The following is a 24,428-nucleotide window of genomic DNA, read 5'->3' as shown; positions in this document are numbered from 1 at the left end:
TTTTCAAAAAATTCATAATTATACTCGTAATATAATCATGGACCTTATAAGACATAAACTAACCCAGTGGGCGGGGTGCGCGTCACCGACATGCCGGCAAGAAAGAGTAGGGACGATCTGATTTACTTTAACACTGAAACCTATGGCGTTTGTATCACATAACTCTTTTTAATTATTAAATTTGATACGTTGTATAGTGATGAGATTATGAAAGCCACAGTTTTTTCCAAATAGGATTTAATATATCTCATTAAAGAACTTTTTACTGTATTTCGCGCAGTTTTTTCACGCGTAATTCTTGTACAAACATCTTTACTTTGGTAAAACGGTAAAAAACTCTAAGCACAAAATTTATAAACTTAATTTTGCGTACAAATAAAGTAAAATTAAATAAAATTGATAGTACGTGATGCTAAGGTAAAATTAAACAAGATCTGATAATTTTTTTTTAAAATTTAATGAACATTTTTAGGCAGTGATTATCCAAACTATAATAACATTACAAAACGATCATTTATTTGTTTATATGATCATTAAATTATTAACATTAAAGTGGATTATATATTTTAATAATTCATAAAATTCGGAGCATAAAATTTTCTGAGTGTAATGAAGGAATGAAAAAAGATAAAATAAAATCTAGAAGCACTCAGATTTTATATTACGCCTAAAAGGGACGTTTTTTAACGTTTTGTGTTTTACCTATATTTATTAAATATCATGTTCTTCGCCCGTAAACCACATAAAATTAAATTCAACAGCAATATCACAAAATATTTGAAAACAGCATATCTTTAGAATTTCCGCGCTGGAGATAAAAATGTTATTTTCCGTACAGCGTTACCATTGCTCGCTTTGAACTCGTTGAATTTCTTAATCAAAAATTCGTTAAAGTTTTACAAATTATGAAGTAGATGAAAACAAATTCGAAATTCGACCGTCCAGATGCTCACGTTCGGGTGGAGGATTACGTTATTCAAAATCTGAAAGCTCTAGATACCGTCGTTTTTGTCACAGTGCGAGAAACATGCATGTATTCATGCAGATTCTTCATTATTTAATTTCTTTAAATATAATACAGGGCGATAATATTTGGTAACAACAATTTGCAAGGAGACACGGACATTTAAAGTGAAACAGCGCAAAATGCCGCTTTGGAACTAACAGCCTTTCTAGGCTACCGCCCCTTCGGGCTAATAAATTAAATTAACAGTAAATAAAAAAAAAATCTTACGAAGAACTGAAAATAAATTAAAAAAATAATCACTATAAAATACAAAATTAATTATTACGGTTAAATACAATTTTAATATTAGAATTAAATGTATAAAAGTTATTAAGGAGTCAAAAGTGTTTATGACTATGATGTATTATTATGAAATATAATTGAAATAAAATTCCTTTATAGAAATTATGCTACAATACTTATCTATAATTTAAAAAAATCTGATGTGTTCACCACATGACTTCCTTGTACGGTATGTTAAATTATACGCATTTTTTCTTGCGTTTCGTTTAAACTTATTGGGTTGAATTAAATCTACTTCCCCGACAGCGCATAAACCACAACAAAAACTTTAAAATTCACTCTATTTGTTTACCATAGCGACACTCTGGAGCTAGGTTCACTTAACAGTATTATATTTCGTTCATATTATAACACAGAACGCACAAAATTTATATCATTTAAAGAATTATCTAATCGTTGCTACATGTTCTATTCAAATACTATAATAAAGCTAGAAAGATGTATAAAAGAAATTAAGCAAACAAAACAAAAAAGAAACAGTTTTTTCACAGACGATTGAGTATTTCTCATTCAATTAATTCAGTTTTCACTTCGCGAAAAGGCAAAAATACATAAAAACTCAAAATATCTGTATTAAAAATTACGAAGTAAATCTTAAACACTTATTTCCTCGAAAAAAATTCCAGAAAGGATTAAGCATGATTTAATTCGCAATAATAAATGAAGGCGTTATTTTTGTTGTTGCGAAGCTGCGTTTCTCTAGATTGGCAACAAATCCACTATTCTGTTGTTTCAAATGTAAACAAGCAATAGCCACCATCAAAAAAATTATTAGGCTTAGCGGCACTTAAACAATTTTAAAATTGTTGCTAATTCTAAAAATATTGCATACAGATTTACTAAAGGCATAAAAACCTTAACCGGAAGATAAGAACAACATAATTCAATCGTTTTTAAAGCAAAAGATGTAAAATTTACAAACATATAAGAGTAAAGAAGAGATCACTGAGCTGGGTAACAGAGTGGATATATATATAAATATATTTATATACGTTTGGCGCGGCCGATTGCAACCAAAATACGAGGTGCACATCTACATGTTATAGTAGTCCTATATACAAAATTTCAACGTTCTGAGGCTACTCGTTTTTGAGTTATGCGAGATACGTTCGTACAGACGCCACAAAAAATTATCTTCAGAATTCATTTTAAAGCAGTTATATATATATATATATATATATATATATATATATATTTTGGAGGAAAAGAGTCTTTTATTCTGTCCTTACGTACAGATATCACGCAAAAGCATCGTTAAATTGTATTCGATAGGGGTCAAAATGGATATTTTAGTTGAAATATGCTGCCTGAAACTTTTCGCAATTACGATACTTTCTTTTTACTTCGTACAAGGAAGTAAAAGGCAAAACAATTTAGAATTTTAAACAAAACTTTTAAAAATTCATTTTAAAATATTTTAGTATTTTTTACTTATTTATACCAATAAAAAGCAAATTTTCTATTACTTCAGATTTAAAATATTATTTTCTAAAAGTAGTAGTTACAAATTTCCTTATAGCATAAAAAAAAGCTAAAAAAATATCCAGCCCTAAAAGCATGCAACAGCTTTATAATTATTTGGAACATTAATTATGCTTGATAAATATGCTAATTTTTTTAAAATCGATCTATTTCAGAAATAAAAATATGTAGAAATTATAATTTGTGAAATGAGGCGCTATAACCAACTTTTTCTTGACAATTATACACACTGCAATAGCCAACCATTGTAAGTTTCTGCAAGTCGTCCCTACTCCTCCAGATGTGATGAAAGTGACAGCCGGAAATGCGTCAGAAGAGGGAGAAAAACCATTTGGGTTGGTCTATTTCTTATAAGGTCCATGAATATAATGTGTAAATTGCTAACAAATGAGTTAAATAAACATCGTTTAATCCTAATTTATTTCGTAAAATTATAAAAGGTTTTAAGAAGGTTGGTTGTTATTAAATAACTTAAAATTTAGAATATTGTATATGTTTATCGAATTCCATAATAATAAATCAGTACATAATAATGTGATATAGAATACTGTTATTTACGATTTACTCTCTGTTATCATGTAAAATGTTTCATGTAAAGAAGTTGTAAGAATAATTCAAGCAGATACGCTTGAATTCAAGAATTGAGGAAACTGGTGCTATCGAGGGTGATAGAAAAAGAATTTTGGGGGTCAAAGAGTATGGCCACAGGAAATTTTAACTGAAATGCATAGGTGTGAAAACAATGTAAAAAGTGTCCAAAACTTTCTGAACATGATCTCCGGATAATATAATACTAGTTATCTACTCGAATTTGACAAGGGCAGAAAGTGTCCTTTGTATCGTATGGTTGTAAATTGAGAACAAAAGTAAGGTTTGGTAAAAAATTTTCGTCTCTCATATTTAATTGCATATTTTATTTCAAAAAAGTATTTACGAGAATAAAAAAAAAGAATTTAGTTGCTCTTACTCTATCAAGCGAGAGCACAGTAGTAAGCAAAGCGCTTACTAAATCAAGTAAAATTGAACATGCATTTAACGTGGCTATTAATTATGCTAACAGAACCGGGATTGAAAGATTTTGCTGAGTTTTAAAATATTATAAAATATTTTTTCCTTTAGAGAGATGTATGTCGCAATTAGACACTTTTAATTAACATAGCGTTTTTTAAAGAAATCAGCAGTTAACGTTTACAGACTAAATTTTAGTTGAAATAAAACAGTGTTTGGTATATAATGTACTCTGAAAAGGAAGAGTTTCTAAACTAAAATTAAAGGACCTGAAATTTTACACACAATTAAAGTTATGCACACATGCAAAGTGATTTAGTAATATACGGAACAGATGTAAGGGCAGATAGAGGGGGAATGAAATAAGCAGATTTGGCGATGGAATCTATGTGCTGAAACAGCACTTTGAAGGTGTACAGGTCTTTATTGAACTATAGATAAAAGCGTTTTGCTGGCTAAAATTATCATTCCCCATGCGGACACAATTAAAATTATATACACACACAAATATTACACTATATTACACACAATTAAAGTTATGATTCAATAATACCCGGTAAAGGGCAGAGAAAGGGGACTGAAATAAGCAGATTTGGATAGAATTTGTGTGCTGAAATAGCGCTTTCAAGAGATACATGTCTTTATTGAACTATAGATAAAAGCGTTTTGCTGCCGAAAATCATCATTCCCCGTGTGGCTTTCGAATGGTATGCATCTCTAAATGAACACGAAATTCGGCGATATGCATTTTATCTATGAAGCTACGGAGCCGCTACTTAGAAGGTACAGAGAAAGATTCTGGAATTCATTCTTTGAGTAGCTGCTCAAAAGTGTGTACCACGATGTTTTAAAATTTCAATGTTCTACGATAATATGTACCACGATGTTCCTTTCTTTTTTCCTACCACGATATTTTTTGACCGATGTTTTCTCCTAGCGTTGTTTCTTCGTCAGCGTTTTTATTAGCAATGCTTCAGGTGGACACCAGTTTCATATATAAGAAGTGATTGCCAGATTCTGTGATAAACATTATTTTTGTGCCTACTCCGTAACCTAAGTTCTGTCATGTGACATTAATCTGAAAAGTAATCGCCCCCCCCCAATCAATGCGTTATTTTCCTGTGTATTTTATTACGAAAATGCTGAAAAGAATGAAATGTAAATTAAAAAATAATTTACTTCTAAAAATTTTGAAATTTAATAACTGGCATCGATATGGTGTAAAGCTGAAATACTTAAATTTTTGCAGTTGAAAACCTTTTATAAATTCCTAAATTATGAGAACAAAAATTGCGAAACACTTAGGAAAAAAAAAAGATGATGATTTAAGTTATATCTGTGCTACATTTGAGGATTGGATGACAAGATGACGTAGTACCTGCTAAGAAGACATGAAAGACAGCACGCCGCTGATAAAATGCAGATGTCATTTACAGTTGTATATCTGTCTTGGCTAATCATTTTCTTTCCCTTTTATCTGAAATTAACTGTGGAGTACAATGCAGAGCCAGAGATTAATATTTGGGACATTTTCACTATAATTAAGAGAAGTGTTTAAGGCATTTGAAATATATGCACGAAATTCGGAGATAAAGAATGGTGAGTCAACTTGATTTTGAACTAAAATGACAATTTAAATTTTTCTGCTATTTCATTAATTAAAGTGTTACTATTGTATACTCGAACTTCAGTAACTCGAGTTTTTCGAAACTTGAGATGAATATTTTAGAAAATGAAAAGCATTAAAAATTTATGATAATTTTTATAAGTAAATCGAATTATTTAATTTTTTAGGACCTTATTATTACTATTATTATTATTACTACTTATATTTCTTTTTCGAGATCGGAAGTTAGATATTTTACCCCCAAATCATGGAGGCCCTGCTTTATAACTTTTTTTTTTTTTTTTTTGTAAAAGTTTTAACTGATTTGTTAAATTTTTTCAAATAATTTGCATTTCTATTTCCAAAATCTTTAACTTCAAAGTAATTTCTTTACTCATCGGAATCATTTATTTGCCTAGGCAACTGAATTCTTACTTTGATGAGCATTTTAGAAAAGATTTTAAAAATTTTCTGATTTATTTTAGAAAACTCAATATATATATTTATTTCGAATCAAGAAAGCTATTTTATATTTCCAATTTCGTAGATATATTTTAAATCAATAATATATTGTCGCCTAGAAATTGAGAGATAAGTCTTCAAAACATGACTTACATGTTACATTGTTATTTATGTTACATTGATTACACTGATGTTTTCACGCAATATTTCTGTTTATGCAGTATTTTTAATGCAAATATTTATACGATTAAATACTTAAACTCCTCGATTTCTTTTGAGTTACAACAGTTTTTTATGCTTTCAAATAATTTTCTAATTAATGTTTGCAGTAAGTTCTCTTTTGCTTTTTTAGTTACATTTTTTATCATATTTACTTAAAATCCAATATGTTTCTCAGACGCTAGTTGTTCAAAGTATTTTTGACACGAGTTTTTGTTTACTAGAAGCAAATCTGGATTCAGCATTTTCGACGCCCTGAGCGATTAATACAGTTAGCATGCTGTATAAATTAAATTCATTAATAATTTAAAGCGAACTAACTATACTTACACTTAGTTGTCATTTGTGAGGATAACTTAGCTGACATTTTTCTCGAAAATAGGCTCACTTAATAACTGCCTAAATCGCGTATGTTTAAAGCCTGCCTTGATTAAAAACTTTTTTTTTCTGTTATTTATTATTTGCACTTATCGAGTTTGGACTGTATGCTCTCTTATTAATATCACAAGAATTAATATTTTCCAGTTCACAGCTACGTTTTCGATTACCTATAATTTATAGTTATCGAAGTTGGACTGTATTTCCTGTTATTATCAAAGGAACTGAGAATATTTTCTAGTTCATAGCTGCTTTTTTTCGATTACCTATAATTTATTCTTATCGAAGTTGGGTTGTATTTTCTGTTATTATTATAAAAATTGATAATATTTTCCATTTCATAACTACTGTTTCGATTATCTGTAATTTACCCTTATCGAAGTTGGACTCCATTTTTTGTTATTATTATCATAGGAATTGAGAATATTTTCGAGTCCATAGCTACTTAATTGTTCAACTTTTCTTTGCTGTAGAGTATTTTAAAGAAAGAAATTTATATAAGGAAACTTCAGCAAGGTTGTGTACTTATTAAGACGTTTCAAAGAAAATAAAATAACTTTAATATCTTACAAGAACAAAAGTAGGGATGATGCAATACTCAAGTGGAATGAACTATACAGGAATTCTACTACTGCCTCTTTGACTAAACTATATTTTCCTTCCATTCCTCACAGACTGAATAATAAACACTTTTTCTGAAATTTTGAAGTTACTCAATTTCTAACTGGATATGGTAAATTCAATTCATATCTGAAGAGATTTAGATTATCTAGTACAGACTTGTATTCATGCAGTTTTGGGGGAGTGCAAAATGTCGAACATTTGTTGTTCTATTGTTCAAAGCTCAAGGAAGGACGAAAGGAACTCATTTCTAGGTTAAACTCTGTGAATATTACATTTCCTCCCCCCTCTTCACGTATTTGTCCAACATAAAATGGCTTTCTCTTTCTTCTGTAAATTTATCTCTTACGTGTCATCTGTGAATTTGTAAGTTTATTTTATTTTGTGTTGTTGTATTTGTTTGTTTTTTTACTTACCTCTGTAAGTCTTGTGTAATACTATGTGGTGCACAAAGATTTAAAATTTTCAATTAAAAAAATATCTTATAAGTTACAGCATATTAGCTATTCATTTGCCAATATAGATAGTTACTTAAATTAACTTTCATTCAGATTTTACTTAGTAAATTGATTTCGTTTATTACTTGAAAAGTTCATGCTAAAAATAATTAATTTTAGCTATGAAGTAACTTATAAATAATTATTATTCATTTATACAGAGATTTAGAACAGTTGCAATGGCTTTTTACATGTTCACTAACATAAAGAATTACAGAAAATATTGAAACGAAATAAAAATTCAAAATAATAATTTATTAATGATATGATAATATTATAGAACTAAACCAAACTCAGTGGCGTAACAGCCCTAATGGGCCAAGGACTGCAGTGCCCGAAAATCTGCTTTCTTGACCGTGGGCACGGGGGTGCGTAAGCATATGCCCTGAACAAGTGGTCAGCTTGTCGCAAGACCTCCAGTGTGTAGTCCCCAAGCGAATCGATCCAAGTGATGGAAATCGAGGGATGAAAGGCTAAGTCGACCTTGCCCAGTCTGGAAATCGGTTAGGTTAGGTTAGGTTATTTAATTACGGCAAAGCCTCGAGAGCTATCTGCCTAAGGGGAGGGATGCCTCCGTGGAGGACTTTCTAAATGAAACTACTCGTATACACGTTACACATGGGGAAAACTCCGAAAAGACTCATGCAGCCAGATCGTTCGCGGGATTCGAACCTCGGACCGAACTACCAGTGTTCAGCGACTTCATCGCTCGACCGCTGGTGGGCCCCGGGAATCGAACCCCGGACCTGTGGTGCTGCTGCGCTATGCTCTAGCCACTGCGTACCCGGGCCTCTGATAATATTCTAGAAATTAGATATATTCTTTGCAATGTAAATGCTTTCATTAGGGAAAGAATGTGTCTCTTCTAATATAAACGAGGCTACAATCAAAATCCTAGGCCTACCTCGATCGAAAAATAAACATTACGAGATTATGTCTTATTTGCAAATGAAGAGTTCATATAATATTTACAGAAAGTCCGTTGCACGTGAGAAGAGGATTCCCGTAACACTGCAAGATTGCAGGAAATATAAGATTAAAATTATCGAAGTCTGACAAGAATAAAGATCGAGTCTTAGGATTCATGACAAATTACCAGCATGAGAGTTTGTGTAAGTATATAAAAGGGCTTATGAATTTAGGAAACACTATAAAATTTCGCTTATTATTATATCCACCATGGCTATCTAAGATGTCTATATAACCTACTAAAAGCTCAGTTTCGTTTTGGTATTTCGCGTCGTCCACTATAAAACGACGTTTCACTTTTAAAATAGTTGCCACTAAATATTAGACACCTGCATTATATTTGAAGAAATTTAACTATGAACAATCTGCATGTATGTATGTATGTATGTTTCTCGCATTATGTAAAAACAGTGGCACATAGAGACATCAAATTTTGAATAACGCTGTCCTCCACTCGAATAGGTGCATCTGGAAGCCCAGTTTGGAATTTGGAATTTGTTTATTACCTATTTTATTAAATTTTGATTAATAAGCTGAGCGATTTCAAAGCGAGCAATGACAACACTGCACGAAGAAAGAAACATTTTTGTCTCCAGCGCGCGAAACTGTGTATCGGTAATTCCAAAGATACGCTCTTTCTAAATATTTTGTGATATTGCTGTTGGATTGGATTTTATGGTTTAAGTGCGAAGAACATGATATTTAATAAATAAAGGTAACGTACAAAACGTTAAAAAATGGCCCTTTGAGAGTAATCTAAAAGCTTTCAGATTTATTATTATTATTGTTGTTGTTGTTTTGAGGCTTATTATAATAATCCTTCGTTTCTTAAGCAAGAAAACTTAATATCGAGTGTATGTTATTATAAATGCTGATTAATTTGCTTTCAGCAACTAGGGACGTTTTGCAGTGACCGCTGTATAAAACAGCAGTCGCTATTTTTCGTTATAAGGAGCGTTGACTGTTTTACTGCACTGCTAATTTATACTCCAGAAAAAACGTCTGTTTGTGGGAAAACATATTGTGAAACGCAGAATACATTTCGTTTCCTTCTTATTTTTATTTTTTGTTTATTATCGTGTAATGTGAACTGAAAACATTTCATCTCAGCCCTTCGATTCGTTTCTGCTTGAGAAGGTAGCTTCTTATGTATAAACGAATCGAAGGGCTGTGATGAACTTGCGCGTAAATGAAAGACGGAGTAACAAACTTACAGCATTTTAAAGAGTAATTTCTTATCTTCTTAGTTATTCTCCGACTTTGAATCGTACTAACTGACAATTTAGCTTTAAAAGTGAATCATCTGTTCACGAGTTAACCGTGTGTACGCAGCTATGGTTATGTTAATTTGTACTTTATGTTTGTTGAAAAAAATTAAATTTTATATTTTATGCTTATTGAAAAATGAAAGAAATGACCAACAGTATTCTAAAATTCTTTTTATGTTTCCTTACTACAAGTTTGTTTGAGATTCGAAAGCTGCAAGTGCGAAACTATTAATAACATAATCTTATCTTTTTTTACGATGTATTTTTCATCAATAACAGAAATGCGTTATATATATATATATATATATATATATATAAGGAATAATATTCAAAATGTAATTTCCAATCCTTTGTTCAGATGACATGGAAACAAAATTTATAGCAGATGTAAAATAATTATTTCTGTGTTGCAAAACTGACAAAAAATTAATCAAATTAATCAAACGTTAAATCTGGTAATCCAGTTTTCGAAACTATCTGCACCAGTTTTTTAAAAATAAAATAAAAAATTATATTTCTCTTTGAAAGAGAATAATTAAAATAATGTTGAGTATATTTTTAATTCCTGCGGTGAATTACAATTGCCATTTAATGGTAAGGGTACAAAATAATAAGCTAAGAAATATGCTAAATTGTGATATTATGAGCTTTCTTTATGTAGTAAAGAAAGTCAGACAAAGAGTAGATTTAAAGAGAACGCTTATTTTCTTTTGAAGAAGAATAAGGTTACATAATTAATAACGCCGATTTTTAAAATATGCTTAATGTAAATAACGCTTAATATTTTATGTAAGCATCATCATGATCATCGTCGTTACTGTTATTATCATTACGTTTTGTTAATTAGGGATCCAAGTTGCTTGCAAATCCGATTTTAAAGCGATTCTGAAAAATGTATATTGTGGCTAAGCCAGGGAATTCTTATATTTCTAGTTACAAAACAGGTTTAAACTAAGCACAGGATTTTACGGAGATAATTTTGAAACTGTGTGTGAAAAGTTTATGGTTTGATTTATTTCGACTATGATAAAGAATGCCATGGCTATCTGCCTTTAAGGAACAGGTGCTTTCATGTAGAACTTCCAACGTAAAACTGACTCGTATCCATGTTACATACGAAACAAGAGATGAAAACGACCATTCACCGGAATTTGAGCTACCACTGTTTACGAATTCGCATACCGCAACTCTTTAAGCAAACTTAGATAATTTTTAAAGCGCAGTGCAACTCAATTATTATTACAAACAAAGTGTGCAGTACTTAATAAAAAACCTGAGATTGTAAAAAAGCCATATTTTCAATTTTCTTAGTGGACTCCTAAACTAAATGTAGAACGTAGCAAAATCCAACCTTGCGCAGAAGAATTGCAAGGCTAGATTTTGAACAGCCACTTAGAAGCCAACGCATGCTGGAATTTCGCAAGGCCAGGGTGCAGTACAAGCGTAGCATTACGGCGGCAAAACTCCCTTCTTAGATGCAGTACTGTTCCACAGTGATGAAAACCTGCGGTTTCGCTCAGAAAATAGCCTGCGACAAAGTCTTTTGAACGACAGTGCTGACAGCCATACTTCTACCTTCTTCTAAGTCAGTTCAGACGTGAGCAGACAAATAATGGACTGCATATTTCACACAGATGACAAGGAATATAGTTTGACTGCACAAAGGCATGCATGGCAGCTCTTCAGCAAAAGTAGGTAGTCAACAAAGCAAAGCAAGCATACCGTCCCATCTGCTTACTACTTGCACTTGTAAATTCTTGAACGTACCATCCTTTCGAGGCTCAACCACCACCTTGCCGCCACTCATGCATTGCATCATAACAAATATGAAATTCAAATCGGAATGTCAACTGAAAATGCATTGGATGATCTAATGACAATGCTGTCAAATAATAACAGCGTCGACATGCACTCCCTCATTATTTCCCTTGACAACCAGGGAGTATTCGACACCATCTGATGTTACGATATTATCAGCCGTTTGTCCTTTCTTTCCTACCCTGGTGAGATTAGTATCTCCTTCTTCATTAGAAGCTACCTGGAAAACAGAGAAGTACAGATTCCGAAAAACAACAATACCATTACCAAAAAAAAAAAAAAAAATACTCATGGCTGCCCTCTGGGTACGTGCTTAGGTCCGACTCTGTGGAACGTAGTAGCAAGCTTTGCATTCCAGCTCTTTAGCAAACTCCTCTAAGTCAAGATTTATAATATCTACTTCTAATAATAAGAAAATGATGATTTTCTTATTATTGTAACGGGCCGCAGTGACATCCAACAATGATTGCAGGACTGTCTAGGTATCTTTGCTCAGTGAGCCAGGGAACATAAACTTGAAATAGGTGCAGAAAAAACGTAAGCCACGATAATATGATACCATCACCCTCTTAAAATCTATTTAAAACTACAGGAACATTCAGTAAAGTTTAATAAATGACATACCTAGGTCTCTCTTTTGATAATAAACTTTCATGGACTCCTCACCTTAAAATTCTCATGCAGTGTATTGGCAATCTCCCTAACTGTGTGAAATGTACTGCAGATATGAAATGGGACACACCGGAAAATCGTCTGAAATCTCAGTACAAATCATTTCAGAAAGCATTATTTCGTACGAAGCTTCTATTTGGGACCACAACCTCACTTCTTCCATAAAGAAAACTGTGCTTTCCATAAAAAGAAAGCAACTTCTCATCTATCGAGCCTATCGGACTTCTCCAACATCTGCGCTACACGTAATTGTGGATCTTCCTCCTTTGGATCTTGTTGTCAAGAGGGAAACCACAGTGACAAAAGCTACAAGGCTGAATAAAAACACATTATTGTGCGGACAGTGCATAATTCACGCAGGTTATGAAAAATACAATGTTCGTTCACTTTGTCATCCACTAACAGATACCAACTGTATAAACTCAGATTCTCCGGCCCAAAATAATTATGCATTGTACACTGATGGATTTAAGAAGAAGGCTGGCACAGGATATGGATTCTGCGAAATGGATAAAGGCAGCATTATCTTCTCCTGAAAACGAAGACTGAACGAAAGTAATTCAGTGTTTTACGCAGAACTGATAGCTCATACGCAGCAATCAGACACAGTCGTAGGAATGGTCTTAATCAAGTTCATATTTATACGGACTTTGCCTCAAGCCTCCAAGCACTCTCACGCATGCACAGCAGGAGCTCTCTGATTCCCAAACTACGAAGAACTCTCCTGAACACCCCTATTTCTTTTCGTCCCGTACTCAGGTCCGCACACGTAGAAATTCTAGGAAATGAAAGTGCAGACACTGTAGCTAAAGAAGCTGCCAATAGTGCATCTATACTTGAGTGTCACACAAGCCTTCCAATCTTGCTGCTAAAGCATTCCGCTTGCAAACTTCTCATAACACAGCGACAAACCCGGTGGAATGATGCCACAACGGGTGGACGTACACATGCAATGCTCTCAAGTGTAAGAATGGATCTGCAAAGCAAAACTGCAAGTATTTTTCACTTCCTATATAATGCTCGACGGTTCGCAAAAGAGGCAAAAGAAGAGATCTTGAAACCCTATTCGAACTGTCCGCACACGTAGAAATTTTAGGAAATGAAAGTGCAGACACTGTAGCTAAAGAAGCTGCCAATAGTGCATCTATACTTGAGTGTCACACAAGCCTTCCAATCTTGCTGCTAAAGTATTCCACTTGCAAGCTTCTCATAACACAGCGACAAACCCGGTGGAATGATGCCACAACGGGTGAACGTACACATGCAATGCTCTCAAGTGTAAGAATGGATCTGCAAAGCAAAACTGCAAGTATTTTTCACTTCCTATATAATGCTCGACGGTTCGCAAAAGAGGCAAAAGAAGAGATCTTGAAACCCTATTCGAATTTTCAGGGACGCAGTTCGTCATGTTAATGGACGGCAATGCTTATCCATATAGGGATCAGATGATCGAAGATTATCTGGAAAGTGAAGATATTCGCCGCATGGATTGGCCAACCAGATCTCCTGGCCTTAATCCTATACATCATGTCTGGTATGCTCTGAGCGAAATTCATGTCCATACCCCCTCCGAAAACCTTCTGTGAGTTGAAAACTGCTTTGCTGCAGGAGTAAGACCGAAATCAACATATACTCCTTCACTATCGCCTGTCCAAAAACCGTCGCGCGACCTGTCTGGCTAAACGAGTGGAGCATACTCCATATTAGACTCATTTTCAATTCAAATTTCTGAACGTTGATTTTGAACGTTCCTGCAATATTACCTTTACTGATAATCGTTAGCACATAAAATAAATTTTGCATGGTACATTTCTTTCTCTGTTATAAATGCATATTTAAGCCAAATTTTATTAAAATCTGCCATTCGTTTTCATAAATTTGACATAATGTGCGGGTTCTCTTAATTTTGCACACAAGTCTATATAAGAAAGGAAAGTGTATCAGTTTTCAGTTGAGTTCATAGCATATTTCAAATTGGTGTTCGTAGTTTGAGCATAATTAATATTTGAGTACATTTTAGCTCAGAGTACTGAGAGTTAAAAAAATCGAGAGGCCATTGTGCGAGTTTACGCAATTGAGGGCTTTTGTATTTGCATTATGTTTAACGTTCTTACTAGCTTGAAGTGATAACTACTGATTGCGCTTAATCATACTAAGAAGAGCTGCATGAATACTTCATGTGAAAAGTTCCAGAACTGTAAAGTGTTTCCGGAAAAATAAATTTCATCAAGCTGCGATCGGTTCTACAGCATTCAATCCATTAAAAGCTCGTACCCATTCAATAATATGCCTAAGCGTTTTTAAGTGTATCGCACGAACAGCGCATGCAGGATTATGTAATATTTAGTTTGCAACTAAGTCATTAGCTTAAAAAAAAATTAACTTAAGTTTCAGGCAAGCAATCTCAACTTCATTACAAGTATTGAGGCGTAAAAAAATGCAAGGATCACATATACGCAACTTAATCTTTCTAATAAATTTGCTCAAGCACTAACGATGAAGAAGTACTGCACCTTGAAAAACCAACTCGCAGGAAACTGTAGTCAAAGGTCAAAATTTATTGATCCCATGGTAATGCAATATTGCCCTTGTCAACTGCCAACTACTTAAATCCCAATGGATATATTAGCTGAATACTTTTCTCTATGGGAATCATTAAAAAATATTTTTTTTATAAATTTCTTCATCACAGTATCGAGACTGTTCTTAATTATTTTAAGGATATTTGTAATAGCATCTATAGGTCGACACCAATGGCCTTAATTGAACGCAAACTTACTAGAATACAAGCTTTCTAATTACCTTTCCGGACGTTTTATATAATTTGTAAATATGAAAGATAAATAACAAGGGAAAAAGTGGAAAACTCTATTAATGGCAGGAAATGCTCTGATAACTGTTGCAAATTTCTTTAAAATATTCGGTTTACATATATATATTTTCTATGAGGAAAATTGCTTCACAACGAATCATACAAGGAAAACATTTATAAGGTATTTCTCTCGCCTTCTTAGCGAGCCTTCGTCGTGTAGTGGTCTGCACGCTCAACGCGTAATTGAGAGGTACAAGGTTCGATTCCCGGTGAAGGTGTTGCTAATTTTTATCTTGCCTGCTTCCGACAAATACCTAATGTCTCTACCCATTTTCCTCGACTTATTTTCACTTGTCCTAAAAGATTATGTTTTGCATTTTGTCATCCCCAATTGCAATCCTTAATTCCTCCAATCATATGGTAAGGGGTTCTCCCTTACCATATGATTAGAGATAATATCATATCGTATGATGATACTTTTATGTATATCAGCATCTGATAGGTTATGACTTGCCTTTTCTTTATATGTGCAACGGTTTTAAAACGTGTAGTCATTGTTTTGCAAGACGAATTTCATAGAAACAGGCAGAAGTCTCATTTATCAAGGGATATCTTCGTTGTTATTTATTTAAGAAAAGGATGTCCCGTCCTTTGAATTATGTACCAGTGGTATTTCTTGCTAAAATATACAATATATTACCAGAATAGAAACCTTAGATATAAGAAACTACCGAGTTTCTGTGAAATAAAATTTCTGATTACAAATATTCGCGCTATTTTAAAGGATATTCGTGTTAAGCTATAAGCCGTATAAGTTATAAAAGCCATAAAAAACACATAAACAAACTACAATGCGAAATCAGTACAGTGTTTTGTTTATGGTATTCTTTCCTATGTCATGTCATCTTCCTGTGCCATTTTGATAACATGCAAAATGTCGTTATAACGTCTCGACTGCTTTTGCTATCATAAACTAAGCTCGACTTTAGAAGACGGTCTAGGGAATTATCCGTAAGTCTTAAAGTACGACAAAAGGCAGAGGAAGGGTGTACAACACCTTTAATTAACCAGATAAAGTTCACACATAGCACCAAATTGTGCTTACAAAACCTAACATTTTTGGTTAAACTTAAAAGGCAAAGAAACTTAAAATTAAATGAAGTTAAGTTGACCTAACGGCTTGATATGTTAAGTACAGCGCAGGCTGGCTATGACTGGAAAGTTGCAGTAAACAAACCTAATGGCAAGAAGCGCTCAACGCCATATAAATCTAATGGTTAGGAAATCAAGGATAGGAACGTGGCCTTTAGACAGGCAGAACGCGCTCTGAATTCACTTTCCACGACCTACCCTGAAATACTAACTTCATTTTACCTTATTTGAATACAGACGCTAAATTATTTGCATTCTGGCAAAAAAAGGGAGTTGAAAGCAAGAGCGATAGAAAATGTTGTTTAAAAATGAATTTAACTATTAAGTAAAGTGGATAAATCCCCACATCTCTAATAATAAATTGGCATGTTTTGTTGGAAGACATGTTATTAAGATACTACGATATTTGCACAGAATTTTAAGAAGCGTCCGCGGATTAACTGAAACCGTGGCTTATCGAACAGCAGTATAATAAGAGGTTATTGTACTGAGCAATGAAATACTACATCAAAGATGAAATATATTTTAAATTGATAAGAAATTATAGAAATTGAACTCATTTATAAAAATGTTGTACGTTTTATAATATTTAAGGTAATGCGCTGTAAATATAGATTTGTAAAGAAAACTTTTTGCGCTTAGAAGTCTCTTTCTATGACAACAGAAAATTTTCGTGTACTTTAAGTATTATAAAATTTAGTTTAACTATCAAAAACGAAAAGAGGGCTCGTATTGTTGGCATTCTTTAACATGCGAAAAGATTTGGCCTCAGCTCTATGCTAATTTTCTAAAAACACCCATTTTAACTCAAGAGAAAAGAAAGTAGAAGATATGCTGCAGAACGTTTTTAAATACAGTTAAATCCTGATTAACTGCGTTGCCGATTACCCAGACCTTGTCTAAAGTAGTTAAATTAGTTTATTATGGAACGACGAAAAAATGTCTATGATACACCATCAGATTAAGCAAAATTTCTGCATTAACGTGTAATTAATTAATACCATCCACTATGATATAAACATTCAGTATATCGGTGAGTGAAAAGTTAAAAGGACTCCTTCGTTTTTCTTTTTCTTTTAGCTTTTGGTGAGAGGAAAAAAAAATCTAAATGCCAGTAGTGCAGTAACATGCAATTGATAAGCTCCAGTTAATCGTAATCGAGGTTTTGCATCATCCGAAGTGAACTTATAAGTGCATTTCATTAATTTTCTTTTAATTCACAAAAATTGTGTAGCAAATTTTGCACTATGCGTAGAGAAGATGTACATGATACTTCTCATATAGAAACTCTACTTTTTCATATTGGATAGAGAAAAACATTTATAACTGTTGACATTTTGTTGAAAGAGGGAAATTCCGAAAGCTCGTACGAGATCGTTACTAACCCCTCAACAGGAAAACAACGTGTCCGAAATTCTTTAACTAAGCGCTGTTGTAGCACGGACACACACACACATTTATATGAGGTGGCTCAAGATCAGCGAAACCTCGAACCAGTCAAGAACTCAACTATAAAGTGTTATTATAAAAGCAGGTGAAAGGCGAAAGTCTATTCATATAGATTTCTCCGTACAGCTGCTGTTGGATATGTTGACCCTCATGCTCCAGGCAGAAAGTATGGACCGATGAATCAAGTTTAATGCGATTTGCTGTAACTCAACCCGTTGGATGTTGATTGCGTATATTCTATTCCAGTGCATCAAAAGCTGGTGGATTGTTCTGGTACATTTTGCTCTTACATTTTCTCCACAAATAAAAATAACCCATACAAATAAGCCCACAAATTAGCTGGCCGTGGAGGCCATAGATTCTTCGAGACAGTTCTTTCAAGGTGAAACTTCTTTCATGGAAGCTTGTGTTGTGTGTATTATTGTGCTGCCCTGTCGTCTGATGAGTTGATCGCAACAAAATTCTGTTAACGGCAACACTTGCCTGAGTTTGACTAGTTACAGTAGCAGCTTAGGTGGTAGCAGATGATGTACATATTTAGATTGTATTACTGCTCCAAGATTTGGTATGGTAACGCTTTTCGGTTTCTGCCATATTCGGTTCGTTTTATCTTGGGGTACCTTGTATCGCCTTACAGTTCGTGTGTTCTTCACTTGTTTTGAGTTCAGTTAAAATAATAATTTAAACTTTATAGTTTCCAAAAATATGAAAGATATGGATAAAAAATGCTAAGGGATACTGGAAATGTTAAAAAAATATAATAGCGTAATTTAATTAAAACATAAATGAAAAACGTAACATTTGAAAAATTGAAATGATAAGCTAAAGAACTGAAAACTTAGTTCGAAGTATGATTGTCTGAACTTTATTCTTTTTTGAGGGGCAAAGTTAAAATAATTACTAAGTTACATTGTCATAGAAATGCAAAACAACATATCTGAAAATAATTTTAAAAAAATCTCTAAACTGCTATTTGAAACAAATTTTTAAAAATAAAATGTAATAAATTTAATAAAGTAAAATAAAGCCTGCCCATTTATAACTACATGCATGAAGTACATAGTTTAAATTATTATCTTTTAATTATCACTGCATTTGCACATAATTAATTATTTTTAATTGAATGACAAAATTTGTGCTTTAAAAATTTAGTTTTTATTTAGTTATTGGAAATCTATGATTATGTTATCTATGATTCGCATACGACAGCAAACTCATAACGTGAAACTTCTTTCCTACAGAGAAATAAATAAGCTCTTTTCCGAAGGTTGTTTGCTTATCTTTGTGTTTTAGACTTTATAATGTTCGCAACCGCTCGTCAAGAATATATTGTATTTATTATAACAATGATGAGTTGCCAGGATCCTTGACCTATTAAAATTTTAAGAACATTACATTCTTGCCACTGTGTTCTATGTTGCAATTTTTTCTGATTCATCAGAATTGATAATGTCGTGCCACTTCTTTTTTCTTTAAAATATCATAATGCAGTTTTAAGAAAACATGTATAAATGCAATTAGAGTTATAAGCAAACAAACAACAACAGGTCCTTCTCAAAAATACCTAAATAAACTAAATTTAGGTATTTTTATTTAGGAAAACGTATAAACTAAATACGTTTTCCTTTACATTAAAAAAAAAATTATTTTAGGAAATTCTTGAAAATAAGAAAGAAAGATCAGGATGTTATATATATTCGACCATAATATAGTATTTTATTTCAGATTTGCTCTCAATTGTTTAAGTGTTATACAATTAAGTCTGATACTGTAACATTTCATTGCCATGCATTTTATCTAACATAGTATGCAGCACTTTTATCTTTAAAAAAAGGAAAAAAAAAACTGAAAGGATTTAAATTTTATAATTGAATATGAGGGCTAGTTAAGGTTTTTTTATGATCTCGCAAATACCACTGTGCTCTTGCAATCACTCTTGCTAACACAACAATTTTTGTCTTTTTAACTTTAATATTAAACAGCGTTTTCTTCGCATTTATGCAACATAAAGTTAACTGTAAAACCACTCCCGATGGAAAGAGTAGCCATTTTTTTCTTTCAGTCTTTTTTTCAATTCAATAGATCAATATTATTTTCCTTTGCAAGGTCATTTACGCAACACTTTTTATCTTTTTATTATTAACTTTTTGTCCTTTAGGCTTATTTATTAAACATTATTTACTTTTCTTAAAATTCAACGGGTAAATCACAAAATATTTAAAAACAACATATCTTTAAAATTTCCGACAGAGTGTTAAGTGTTGCCACGCTTTTTGTTTCATATCGCTATATCATTTCTTTAGAAACGATACTTGGGGGGAGGGTAGCAACAACATTTTACTTGTGTTGTCGTACACATTTATATATTTACTCTGTTATTCTTTTAAAAATTATACATGGCGATAATATTTGGTGGCAATATTCTTTTATTTGTAAAGTGATACGGACCAAAAAAAAAAAAAAAAAAAAAAAAAAAAAAAAAAAAAAAAAATGAGGATCAAGATAAATAACACTTCTTTAAAAAAAAATGCGCGATTTTTGTAGTTACGATATTAAGCCATTTATGCTCTAAATTGTGCATACTGTTCATTAATAAATGATATAGTACAAAAATATGAAGACGTATATTTCCTTGCTTTTATGTCAAATCAAATGCACCAAAGTAAAGCAATACTTTAACACAAATCAGCGAAATTTTATAACATTCGTGACTTAGTTTTTTTATTATTGAAGTCTGAAAAAAATAAATTCCAGTCTGCTGTTTTATTCGAATTATCAGCTATACAAGAGTGCGTTGGTCCATATTATCTCGGATAGTTAGATTTCTAAGAAAGTTTTGTAAACATCTATCTGTAACAAACGAAACTAATTTTATTAGAAGAGTTATTAACAAGAATCAGCTGCCAGTACTTTACTGTATGAATAAACAAGTTATCATAGGAGAAGATGCAGCAGTATTGTATGGTGTATTCGGGGGGGGGGAGGAGTTAGAAGAAATAACACGCCGTTGGAATAATTTACATCGTAACGTTCGGGAAATGTGTAATTTTAAAACCCCGTAATGTCGCTAATGACTGTCTAATTCTTCGTTGTATTCTCTTTGCATGTTGATTGTTAGACTTGAAACACATACCTTTTACGTTAAGCATTCGTGTAAAACCCATTTTCTGCCGGGAGTCATTGATGCTTGTATTCTGTTATTTTTTTCTTTCGACAATTTCTGTTAGTCTTCGTCGTAGTTCTCTTCATGTGCATGAGTTTGCTCTCTAAGAGAAAAAGTAAATACTATTGCATTTTAATGCGAATTATGTTAGGTAGTAATACGTCCTGTTACTAATTAAATGTTCTATCGTACTTTGATAAAATTATAATATTTTAATGCGTTTATAATTTACGAGAAATTTTAGCTTTATCTGCATAAAAAAAATTCTGTTATTTGGAAATCAAAAATTTTTTCACATAAATTACTTAAAAATTTTATTTTATTATTAGCCCAGCAGGGCTATTAATTTCGTTTTGGCATTTTGCGTCGATTTACTGTAAACGGCGAATCACTTTTCAAATTGTTACCACCAAATATTATCTCCCTGCGTTATAATTAAAGAATTTAAATAATGAAGAAACCGCATAAATGTATGTATGTTTCTCACACTGTGATAAAACAACGGTACCTACAGTCATTAATTTTTGCATAACGTAATCTGCCACTGAATATGAGTATCTGGAAGCCCTAATTTGGAGTTTGTTTTATTATCGATTTCATATTTTGCAACACTTTAACGAATTTTTGATTAACAAACTCAACGATTTTAAAGCGAGCTATGGCAACGCTGTGCCACACACACACACACACCAAAAAAAAAAAAAAAAAAAAAAAAAAAAATCTAGCGTGCGAGATTGTGTATCGAAAAAAATAAGATATGCTCATTTTAAAATTATTTTGCGATATTTCTGTTGAATTGAATTTTATGGTTTATGTGCAAAGAACATGATATTTAATAAATGAAGGTAGCACACAAAACGTTAAAATAAAACGTCCCTTTGGCCGTAATGTAAAATCTGAAAGCTTTCAGACTTTACTATTTTTTATGTTTTTACTTTATTTTGTTTATTATTCTCCTCCTTTTTCTCATAAAAAGACGCTATACTTTTTAAAATTATTATTTTTTTTTTTGTTTCCTAAAAAATTTACATTTTTTAGGAATTGCTAATCTTGTCTAAATTTATGAGATTTCGAAATGAAAAACACGTGAATATTTACAATCCGTGTCCCTTTTGTAGATAAAAATGCAAGTAAAACATTTATCATGTAAAGCATAGAAATGCAATGAGCTTAATTTTAGAATTAAGAATCATCCTCAAAATGTCACATTTATAGCACAACAACAATCTGTCAATATTAACTGTTTCACTGTCACTTTGTGACACAGTTATACGTAACGTTCATATTTACTATGTCTTTTATTCATTAAGTAGAACGTTCAGCATATCTTTATGACGTTTCAATGGCATTGTTTAAAAGACTTGTTATTTACAGTTCTCGCTTGCAAATAGTCTAGGTGTTGCAGAATCAAACTCGCTTATCCAAAAGCGAATGATAATTTTGCACTGTAATAATTATATTAATAATTTACTAAATGTTTTGAAGTGAATACTTCTCGAGTTAAATCCGTTTGAACTCAGCATGTATCTCATGAACAGATAATAGCAATTATGCTGATCACGTTTACTTGATTTTGCTTTGATACAGGTTATAAAAATAGGATTTCCCTACTAAATAAAGAAGGACTGGACATATAAATGTTGGAAATATTGCACTAGGTGAATTTGTCTGTTTGTTTGGGGAAGTAACCCACCCACCTGAACTGAAGTGCCCGTATGGTTTAATTGGGCTATCCCAGTTATAGGTAAAAACACAGCACACACACTGAAGTAGAACTTCCACGGTTAACACGTTGAGCGCGGCGCCGAATTTGCTGTCCTTTCCGTTCAGCCGGCAGCGAGCCAAGCCGTAAAGCTAAGCCGTATTTTTGTTTAGAATGTTTCAATATATTTCATTAAAACTAAATTTGATCACATTTCATTGAGACTATATTTATTTTTTTAACTTTAATATTGTCGGTCCCGCGGACCGACGCGAGCCAAACGAAAATTCCAGTGCCGGTCCCTAGGGACTGACGCCGGCCGCATGGAAAGTTCACTGCCGGTTCCCAGGGACCGGCGCCGCGCTCAACGTGTTAACTGATTATTATTGATGTAATTCACCACCTTTCTTGTTAGACATCTCGCCTTATCAAAATCTGATAAAAGCCATTCTACTTTAAAAGTTCCGTTTATGATAAAATCATTCCTTGCATCTTTTAAAAGTAGGCAGGTCTCTACGGATATTTCAGCATCTCCAGTTTCATTTGCATCTGCCACAGAGGACGGAGTTTTAAAGATTAAATCTTTCAAAGTACGCAGAAAAACATCCAATGACCCGTTAAAATTTGATTAAAATCTATGTCACTAAATTTTTGTTAATTTTTATTGTCACCAAAATCATATAGTTTTAATTTTTTCAGGTATTTCCCATTTTTCTTTCCATAATTTGTAGGTATGATTTCTCATGAGGGTCACAGCTTCCCATTTCAATCCCTGTAGTTCAATGATTTGAGTGTCATTTCCTGTAATAGCATCTTTGGACAAAGCGTTCGCCCTCTCACTGACAGTAAAAGTCGCATATGCTTTTACGCTTTTACCGAATTCAGATTAATTATATCTCTCTCCAGGAGTTCAAAATGAAGTTCTTTTATATCTAGTATCAGTCTATTTGTCTGGTTTGCGCTAAAAATGCCTTTAAATTTTGTAAAGTATATTTTAATTTTATAACAGTTATTTTAATTGAGATAACCTTTCCTATCAATTCTTGTTTCCACTTACAACTCCCTACCAGATTGAGTTTTTAGAATCGCGTTGAATGCAAATGAGTTAGAAAAAGTATTTAAGGAAGGTTCAACTTGCTTCGTGGGAGAGAGCTAGGAATTTTGAGTAGCACGTGATTGCCTTCGGGCTAAGTCTCTCTTTGAAGCTGTTACGATCGGCCGTATATTGCGTGCCTTTTGACATTCGCCGGCTAGTTTAAATTCAGGGCCAACTACGTTAGATATTTGTGTTTAGCTTCAGCTAAGTCTCTCTTAGTTAGTTATAGTTCAGTTCTTATTTCTTATCTGAGATTAAGCCCGAGAAAGAGGCCAACTGTTATTCTTATCTAAGTGAAATAAAGGGTAGTTTAATCCATATTTGAGTCTACATCTTTAGTTATTTGAATTCAGCGATAAGTCGCTACACAGTTCGTTAGGTTCCTCGACGTTTGCTTTAAACAAAAAGAGTGAGAAACCCCACAAATTGATAAACTGTCTATACATGCATCGATTGTACTTCCGATTTTTAGGACTCTTTTTATCCACTTTAGTATCCACTTTAGAACAAAATAACTAGAAGTGGCTTCCGTCTGAAATAAAGAATTATATTTATTTAACTTACATTTCTCACAAGTCTCTCAGCTCCATAATAGAAAAAAATTACAAAGGAAAAGTTTAACTTCTCCCCCTACAGCGGACCCATCAGTATAGAGACACCATATTCACATACCTGGGAAGGATATCTGTATTATATAACATATTTTCTCTGTGCAGGGTGTATTTTATTAATGTCAAATGTCTGA

The 24,428-nt window shown here is 32.7% G+C and overlaps 1 protein-coding gene across 3 annotated transcripts in view; it reads left to right on the top strand.

Annotated features, from left to right (window-relative positions):
• The first annotated feature begins 5,238 nt into the window (after positions 1 to 5,238).
• LOC118195022 (lysosomal cholesterol signaling protein-like) overlaps positions 5,239 to 24,428 on the top strand; it is a 97,764-nt gene continuing 78,574 nt past the window's right edge. Inside the window, exon 1 of one of the 3 annotated variants that reach the window (XM_085810731.1) lies at positions 5,239 to 5,398. In XM_085810731.1, the coding sequence (XP_085666857.1) occupies positions 5,396 to 5,398 (3 nt within the window). In that variant the 5' untranslated portion in view covers positions 5,239 to 5,395. The remainder of the gene's footprint in view (positions 5,399 to 24,428) is intronic. The other 2 variants (XM_085810732.1, XM_085810733.1) reach the window with 2 other exon arrangements.

This window comes from Stegodyphus dumicola, chromosome 2, assembly GCF_044657685.1.
Source record: "Stegodyphus dumicola isolate Sdum_Otavi_A_Nest chromosome 2, ASM4465768v1".
NCBI classification, from domain to species: Eukaryota; Metazoa; Arthropoda; class Arachnida; order Araneae; family Eresidae; genus Stegodyphus; species Stegodyphus dumicola.
Note: the sequence above shows the minus strand (reverse complement) of the source record. Positions and strands in the feature narration are given on the sequence as shown.